The sequence below is a fragment of the Scyliorhinus canicula genome, chromosome 10 (genome assembly GCF_902713615.1).
Source record: "Scyliorhinus canicula chromosome 10, sScyCan1.1, whole genome shotgun sequence".
Taxonomy (NCBI): Eukaryota; Metazoa; Chordata; class Chondrichthyes; order Carcharhiniformes; family Scyliorhinidae; genus Scyliorhinus; species Scyliorhinus canicula.
The window spans coordinates 93,302,601-93,312,155 of NC_052155.1; the positions used below are offsets into that span (position 1 = coordinate 93,302,601).

A 9,555-nucleotide genomic window follows, 5' to 3' on the forward strand; every position below is an offset into this window, starting at 1 on the left:
GTATCACAGATCTATCTATAAAGTGGAGTTTGAATATCTTTCAAAAGAAAAATGAAAACACACCCATGTTAGGTATCCTAAAGTTATTCCTCAAAACAGAAAGCAGTAAATTAATTTCCATGCCCAATGTTCTCCTGAGTCAGAGTTCAGCAATTGTGGCAAAAATCCCCATCTTTCACAGAAGCGCTTTGAGGTCAAGGAATATGATTCTCTTTGGAGATGTCCATAACCTTGGAAGTTCCATATGCAACAGTGACTTCTATTTAGCAGAAAGGGATCTCGATGTAATGAAAACAGTTGAAGAATTTTGCCGCATCAGTGATTGTTCATGTAATTTGCATAGGACAAAGGCTTGTAGTTTAATCAGTAAAGAACAAACTGGCAGAACACAGGGTTCAAAAGAAATCCACTTATTTTGCTTTCAGTGATATTCGTAAAGCTTTTGATTATCTCAGACAGCTCTCAGCATTCCGAACCAACACACAAACAATGATCAGAGTACATGGCTGATATTCAAAAATTTACTCCAACTACAAGCCAGTCAAAAGACAAACAAAGCAACAACTACAGTTATATAGGGCTTGATTTAACTGGACAAAATAAAGCCCAGATTTGGATGAGTTTAGCAGGGTGTTCCTCGACGGCTGCAGCACCGAGAAACACTCCGCTATTCAACGTCACTTGCTGTGTTTTTTGGCCTTGTGGGGGGGGGGGGGGCGCTCCTCTCTCTGCCAAGGTCACACCGAGAATCATTTGCTACTGACGAGCCCAGCAGGAAAGGCTCCTCGCAGGTCAGGCACTATTTTGTCTGGTTGGCCTGATCCGACTCCCCCTCCCCACAACCTTTGGGAAGCTGCCCAGGAACACCCCCTCAACCCCCTGGTTCGTCCCTCCCCAAATCCCTGGCAGCGCCACCCAGACAGCACCAGGTTGGCACTAGCAGGGTGCCACTGTCAATGTGCCCAGATGCCAGAGAGAGCACCTGGGTGCCACCCTTTCCTGTCACCGACCACCCTGGGGTATCTAATGGCCTGGGGGATCCATCCGGGCTGCTAATAAGACTGGTCCACGTTTGTGAAAATCAGTAAGTGGTACCCAGGCGAGGTTTTTCAGGCGCAGTAAAGGCAAGATCCAGATCCCGAAGTCTCACGAGACTCCGTTAAATCTCGAGAGGGGCCTCTCTCTCAAATCAACGGCCTCGCCCTGACAACAAATTAAGCGCAACAAGGCTGTTAAATCACACCCACAGATTTTAATGTTTTAACTGTCCGTGACTGGTGATGCAATCCTGATCCATGCAAGAAGAATTTTGACTTGATGGATAGTTGGAGAGAGAAAGCAGACAGCAGGGACTGAAGGTTCCGTCATCAAAAGTGGGGTATCTCAATGAAAAGCCCGAATTGAGGTATTGAATGATGCAGGACAAGATACAAGGCATAATGTACATGATCCTCCATGAACATTATGTGAAGGATTGTGAGAATGTCGCATGTACAACCACAAAAGGCTTGCGTGAACAAACAGAGATAGTCGACAGTCTGCTACGTTGTCAAACACATGGTTTTAACTGGTTAAACACCAGCGGTTTTCCATGTACTGACTTGACCTCAATTTTTGGATCCTGATAATGAGATTAATTTATCTAGTTTTAGATAAATGGGATGTGCCCCTACAGTGTGAACTTGTTCATGAATGTTGAAATATTTAAAACTGGATTTCTCATCTGGCTCCCTGGCTGACCAAAGGTAAATTATCCTGAGCTCTCAAGAACGCTAAACAAAGTATTCAAACTTCTCCAGGACATTATCTTTCAAACACCATCAGCCAAATACCATCACTTTATTTTGCATCAACCTTCATGGATAGGGGCCCTGTTTAACATTCATTAAAAAAATGCATAAAACATACATAGGAGGGTTATTTAACACCTCACTGCCAAAGGGAATTTTTAAACATTAGGTTGAATTTAGAAACGTAGGTATAGGCTATTCGACCTTGCGTGCCTGCGCCACGATTCCATAAAATCATGGTTGATCCAGCTTTTACCTGAGCTCCATGTTTCTGTCTGCACACTATAATCCGTGACTCACTTGTCTCACAAACAATCTATCTAACTCAGCTGAGAATTTTTATTATGGTGTCAATACAACCTAGCTTGATTTCCAATATGCCAGAACACAAGAAACAGGAGCTGGAGTAGGCTTCACCATTCAACAAGATTTAGATAAGCACTTGAAATGCCACAGCATACAAGGCTACAGCACGGTAGCACAATTGCTTCACAGCTCCAGGGTCCCAGGTTCGATTCCCGGCTGGATCACTGTCTGTGTGGAGTCTGCACATTTTCCCCGTGTGCGCGCGAGTTTCCTCCGGGTGCTCCGGTTTCCTCCCACAGTCCAAAGATGTGCAGGTTAGGTGGATTGGCCATGCTAAATTGCCCTTAGTGTTGGTTGAGTGGGGTTACTGGGTTATGGGGATAGGGTGGTGTGGGCCTGGGTAGGGTGCTCTTTCTAAGAGCTGGTGCAGACTCGATGGCCGAATGGCCTCCTTCTGCACTGTAAATTCTATGATCTAGTAGATAGTTGCTTGATGGCCGGCACATACATGGGCCGAAGAGCCTCTTTCCATGTTGAAAAAACTGACTCTAAGTGCATGGACAATTTTAACATGAGAATGTCCACAGATTGGTCAACGGATTGAAAGCAGAAAATGGAAATAAATGGAGCTTTTCAAGTTGGCAGACAGTAAATGGTGGAGTGCAACAAGAATTAGTGCTGGGGCTTTATTTTTTTTTACAATCTGTTTTAAAGACTTAGATGAAGAGATGGAGAGTAATGCATCTAATTTTGCTGGTGAAACCACGCTTGGTGGAAAGGAAAGATGGAGGAAGGACACAGAGGCTGCAAAGACATATAGACAAGTTAGGCAAGTGGGAAACAAGATGGCAGATGGAGTATAATAGAGAAAAGTGTGAAGTTGTGGACTTTGATCATTAGAATAAAAATATATATTTTTTTAAAAAGGTGAAAAACTTGTTAGTCTTGATGTTCAAAGAGACTTGTACAAGGAGCGTAAAAAGTTGGTATGCAGGTGCAGCAAGCAATTAGGAAGGCAGATGGTATGCTGGCCTTTATTACAAGGGGATTGGAGTACAAGCTATAAGTCTTCCTACAGTTGTAAATGGTTTTGGTGAGACCACATCTGGAATACCATGTTCAGTTTTGGTTTCTACATTCAAGATATACTCGAATTGGAGGCATAAAGTGAAGGCTCACTAAATAGGTCACTGGAATGAGTTGTTCTCCGATAAGAGGCCAGTAAATTAGGCCTATGTTCTCTGGAGCTTAAAAGAATGAGAAGTGATCTCATTGAAACCTCCAAGATTCTGCCTATTCTTCCTTCCAATGTACTATCTCACATTTCTATTCACATTGGACTTCATTTGCCAATTATTCACTGCATTGAAGTTACTGTGAAAATCCCCTACAACACCTGTTCAGGTACACCTGAAGGAAAACACGTCTTTCGGGACTTGTGGGAGGAAACCGGAGAGCCCAGAGGAAACCCACAGACACGGGGAGAACCTGCAGACTCCGCACACAGTGACCCAAGCCGGGAATCGAACCGGACTTCCTGGTACTGTGAAGCAACAGTGCTAACCACTTTGCTGCTTGCCCTATTAATACCTTCCTGTAATTTGTGGAAGTTCTCTTCAGGATTTTCCATCGCCAACCCCCATCAAATTTGAGAGTCCGCCATGAATTATGAATTATATTATTGACTGCATCAATCGTTAATGTAAAGGCTATGTTCGTTGCCAATGCCATGCATGCACAGTTTTAGTGTTCCTTCTCAATGTTTACTGGTGTACAGACTTTCAAAACATTTCTATCTGGAATCTTCAGAATTGTAACAGGCAAGAGAGGGTTAAATATGGTACTTTTATCACTCGCTGACACTGCCCGAGCGCGAGATTAATACTGTGTTTGTCTCTGATATATCAGTAAAACCTGACATCACACGGTTTTCTGAAACCAATACCTTGTCTGGCCATCTGTGTTTTGCATCCCTAACTCACCGTCTCTTATGCCATGCTGTCATTTTTTCTTCCTAACAAGTGGGAGGGTGTTATTTAAGGGCCAGAACAATATCTATTTTCATATTAATTAAACACATTTCCATTTAAAGGTTTTCTGGCAGACTGGCGCAGGACCAACTTGGCACAGCTGTGAGATATCTGTGCAGTCCAGTGTGCATGCTCAGATGGCCATATTGCATTGGCAGAAAACAAGTTGTAAATTGTGAACTGCGGTGGTCCGAGCACTGATCTTTGTGGAACACTGCTTTTCACCATTTGCCATGAATAACTATACTGCTTTCTGCCTTGAAACCAGTTAGCAATGCATTCTTCCATTCTGCATTCCCCGAAGGTCACACAACTGGAAACATTTATTCTGTTCCTCTCCACAAATTCTGCCTGACATGCTGAGTTTTTCCAGCACCTTTCGTTTTTAATACAGATTTCTAGTGTCCGCCGTATTTTGCTCCACCTTCTCTGACCTTATTTCAGTAGCAGATTATAGGGCACCTTATTGAAGGCTTCTTGAAAATCTAGATTAATTACATCTACTGCATTACCATTTACAATTCTCTATTAATTCCTCGGACAATTTAATAATGTTGCTCAAGCAACATTAAGCACACACTTGGTCGATGCCGGACCTCCCATGTGATCGTGAACCCAGTTGGGCAGAAATCCCACCCGAGAGCTACCTACACCAGATATTATTGCTGGATCCTGGGAGACAGGTGAGCAGGGCAGGGTCAGGTTGGAATGCAAGGGCTGGTGGATTGCATTCACTGGGTCCTTATACCCCTTCTCAGTTCTGCGGGGAAACCTCCTTCTCAGTTCTATAGGAAAAACTAACAGGGTTTGCTGGATTTCTCCCACAAAGGAAAACAATCTCCCAACATCTACCCTGTCAAGCTCCGAGAATCCTATATGTCTCAATAAAGTTGCTTCTCAATTTTCTAAACTCCAATGCGCACAGGCCCAATCTACTCAACGTCTCATGAGAAAATCCTCCATACTCAGGATCTTGGGTCGGCTTCAATTCCAGCCTTGTCTGTGTTGAGTTTGCACTTTCTCCCAGTGTCTGCATGGGTTTCCTCCGGTGCTCCAGTTTCCAAAGATGTTCAGGTTAGGTGGGGTGATGAGGATTTGGGGATAGGGTGAGGGAGTGGGCCTAGGTAGGGGTGCTCTTTCGGGGATCAGTGCAGACGCTATGGGCTGTGTGGCTTCCTTTTGCACTGTAGGAATTCTATGATTCAATGGATCAACCTAATGAATCTTCTCTGGACTGCCTCAAATGCCAGTATCTAGGTGAACAAAGCTATTGACAGCATTTCAGACATGGTTTAACCAGTGCCTTTTATAGTTTAGCAAGACTTTTCATCTTCCATTCCCATTGAAATTAAGGCCAACATTACACGTGCCTACCCGATTACCTGCTGAACTTGCATGCTAGTTTGTGATTTATGCACAAGGATCCCGTATTGCAGCTTTCTGCAGTCTTTCTCAATTTAAATAATATTCAGCTCCTTCATTTTTCCCACTAAAGTGCATAACTTTCATTTCCCTGCATTATATTCCATCTGCCAAGTTTCTGCCCATTCACTTAACTGTCCATATCCCTCTAGACTACTCTCACCATTGTCTTCCTCCCCTTGTTACTTCTTACCACCACTCAAATGAATTTTACATCTTCTGATCCCAGATCATTTCTTGCTATTGTATTAATTCCATCTTGTACCAACAAATCTACCCCACCACCCTTTCCTTCTTGCCTGTTCTTACGGAAATTCCATTAAATCCCTGAGCCACTATTAAATCCTGGTAGGTTCAGGGATTTCTGGTTTTAAGTGGCTCATTAATGAGCCTTATTGACATTCTGCCACCAGCAAACAGAATTCCTACTTCGCACTACATTCGGAATAGTTTTCCTGCCAGACAGAAATACTCCCACACAATTCGTGGCCCCCTCGCCCTTCCGCAGGCTCTGTTAAATTCTATCCAGACTGTGCAGAAGCAAGATTCTTCCACTGCGTACTGACACGCACCTATATGACACGTACCTATATTCTCCTATATGCATGTTGCACTGCACTTCTGTCCACAAATACATTTCACCAACCCTTCCCTTCTCATGCAGATGCTCTATCCATCACTCTTACCCCATTGCACAAACAACCTCTCATCCTCCAAACAATAAACTGCCGACGGTGTGTGGAAACAGAATATTTGAAGAGCCAAACAGCCTTGCCATTTCATATTTTGTGTTTTGAGAATCAACTATGTAAGGTATTGTGAAACTGGACTACGGTGATGACGTGAACCTTTCAGAGTGAACTGGATAAGATCAACTCTTAATTTACTTGGCTATATAGAGATTGTACCAGTGCATGGGAAAATGATGACTGGTACTACAAAATTAGTTTCTAATCTCCATTAACAAAAGAATGGATGATCACATTGAAGGGTGGTCATTACAAGCTTAGCGATGACCATATGTTAATATATTCCTCATTAACAAGTTTATAAATCATATCAAAGAAATGGAAAATTATAGGTTTTTAAAACTGAGGTTATCTAAAATCTTTGATTGACAAAGATTTTTAAAGTTGACAAAGCATGGAAAAATACTTGTTTCCTTCAACAGAAAGCAGGAAAGTGATGATGATATGCAGGCGGAAGAGCCAGTAAACAAGACATGATGCAAATGGAATTGGGTCTGATATTGTAGAAATGTGGAGGGATTTAGGCTGCAGGTTCAGAGACATCACTTAGATTGAAGATAGAAAAAGGAATAACAAGACTTAATGATTGTCTGCAGGGTAGATAGGAACCTAGACAGCATTATCAAAAATGCTAAAGTCCTGAATTAAATAAATAACTGAGAATTTATTGACCAAACTAAAAATTTTTAAATCCCTTTTATCGCCCAAAGGTACATTTTCAAATAAACATCTCATTACTAATTAATGCAGGAAGTTCCTACAGAAACCTCTTTATAAACATTACACAGAAACCAGACTAGTATACAATTCATCCTGTTTTTAAAAAAAAACATTGCAGGTCTGCCAATTAAATCAGTTTGGTTTGTTTTAAATTCTCAAAATCCAAAGTCAAGCTTTAAAACAACGTTTTGAAATCTGGTCAAAGAAGCTTTTTTATAGATATACTAAATGATTTTATTAAGATAATGGGGATCTGATGGCATTGCACAATTTGTCAGAGAATATGATCCCACTTACCTGTTAACTCCATTAAACTTTACCTGAATAAAGCTTTTACATTTTTTCTCCAGCTTTTTTTTCATTAATTTTGAAAGACTTCCAGAAGTAGAAATGCCTTCTGTTTTATATTAAAACTTTCTACCAGTGTCAACTAATTTAGTAGTGTGAATGCATTCTGGGAAATTAAGACACACTGCACATGTTCACACTGCAGCTTGGATTCCTCTGGTAAAATTACCACTGTGGGCAGAACTATCAGATCTATGCCCTGCTTTTTGAAAAAGTATGCTCCTGAATTAAAACATTTAAAGGTAAAGACGACAGAAAAAATGTCAAACTGTATGCCATTGTGAAGTAGTGCTTTTAAATTTTATATTCTGTTCGAAAAATCTTACTTAGGACATCAGAAATTTAAGTTTCTTAGAAAAAGAACACAAAATTTTGACTAATTTTCAGGGAGAATATAGATACAAGTACCCTGTCAAACCCAGAGTATGACTTAACCAGCGGAATGCCACTTTGCAACACAAAATTCAAACTGAATTGAAGAAATCTCGAGGTCAAATAAAAAGATGTGCCTGAAGTAGATGTGCTGTTGATGGCAAGCAAAAATAAAAAATGCAAAGTTAACAAAATGGGCCAGATAATATGGTCTGAAATGGCTGTTGAGTCCAGATGGCTATAAGAGGCTCTGTTCTTTGTTTTCTTTCATGGGATGAGAGCAATCGTAGCTAAACCAGCATTTATTCCCATCCTAACTGCCCTCAAAAGTGGTGATGAGCAACTTCTTGAACTGCTGCAGGCGATGTGGTGTAGGTCCACCCACAATACCTTCAGGAAGCGTGTTGCAAAATTAGACCTAGTGAGAGTGAAGGAGCGGCGATATCGTACAAAAAGTCAACTTGGTGCATGGTTTGGAGTGGAACTTGCAGACAGTGGGTGTTCTCGTGCATCTGCTGCCCGTGTCCTTCGATATAGTACAGGTTACGGATTTGGAAGGTGTTGTTGGCACCTTGTAGATGGTGCACACTGTTGCTACTGTGCATCGGTGAACTTTAATGGCAATGTGTAGTGGGCCAAGAGATGTCAACTCTGGGCACATCTTTTGTTTCTTTTCTTCCCCATCACCATTCCCTTTGATCCTCTTCTGTCATGCACTCTCCCATCTTCCAGCCTATCAGAGAACTTTCTTTTATCCTTGTCCTACCACCCCTTTCTAATTTTTCCCAGTTCTGATGAAAGATCAGACCTGATGGGCGAAATTCTCCATTTTGGAGTGTTGATGCCAGTACTGAATTGCGTGCGTTTCGCTTTCCCGTTGGGAGCGCTGCCAACCGTAACAGAATCCTGGAGCCAGCAAATGGCCGGAGAATTTCGAACTCGTTTCTTGCTCCACAGTTGCTGACTAATCTGCTGAGCGTTTTCAATTTTATTTCAGAATTCCAGCCTCCATAGTATTCAGCTTTTCAATTCTATCCGGAATTGTACTACCTAGTACTGTCATAGATAAGGGAAATTATAGTATGGGATTTTCTGCTAGAAATAGTAAGAGGACTTTCAAATAGAGTGGGCAACACATACCAAGTTACTGTTGTTATATTGATAGTACATACCAGTTGTGCACCATCAGTTTCTGAACTGCCAAAAGAGCATTGTATCGTACTTGTTGATCTTCATGATGCATATGGTTCATCACAAGCTGTTTGCCTCCAAGCTGTTCAATTACACTGAAAACAAAATAGTCACAATGAACATTAAATTTTCAATATTTATTTTTGAAATGTTTTAGTAAACAAATTATTTGAATATTAATTGTTTGAAATGATAACACAATTAGGGATTTGGAGATGTATGCAAGTTTGATATGGCCAATTTGTACAGAAAAGCAATGGATTTGTATATACAGCCTTTAGAATTCTCAAGAACTCCAAAGAACATATAATGAATTAGCTACGAATGCCATTAGTCACTGCTGTTCTACAAATAGACAAGTACTGCTGAGAAAAAAAAGAGGAGACATACTGTCAAAGTTTTTCGTTTTGCACTGATCAGGACAGTTTGCAAGAATAACAATTGTCAAGGGAACAACAATTTTTTCTGCGTGAGTGCTGACTGGCTGACAAATGGACTTTGATTGGCAGAAGTGTTGCCAAGGAGAATGCACAAGGGAACAGTTAAACAAAAGCTGAGTGAAATTCAAAGCAGACAGATGGACTCGGATTGGCAAAGGTATTGTCATGGGAAATTAATCAGGGAATA

At 41.3% G+C, this 9,555-nt stretch overlaps 1 protein-coding gene across 4 annotated transcripts in view; it reads right to left on the reverse strand.

The window, feature by feature from the left end:
- The window catches only part of atp6v1h (ATPase H+ transporting V1 subunit H), a 141,926-nt gene that overhangs the window by 25,710 nt on the left and 106,661 nt on the right, over positions 1 to 9,555 (reverse strand). For all 4 annotated transcript variants that reach the window (XM_038809353.1, XM_038809352.1, XM_038809351.1 and 1 more), the window contains one exon: positions 8,910 to 9,023. In XM_038809353.1, the coding sequence (XP_038665281.1) occupies positions 8,910 to 9,023 (114 nt within the window). The remainder of the gene's footprint in view (positions 1 to 8,909; positions 9,024 to 9,555) is intronic.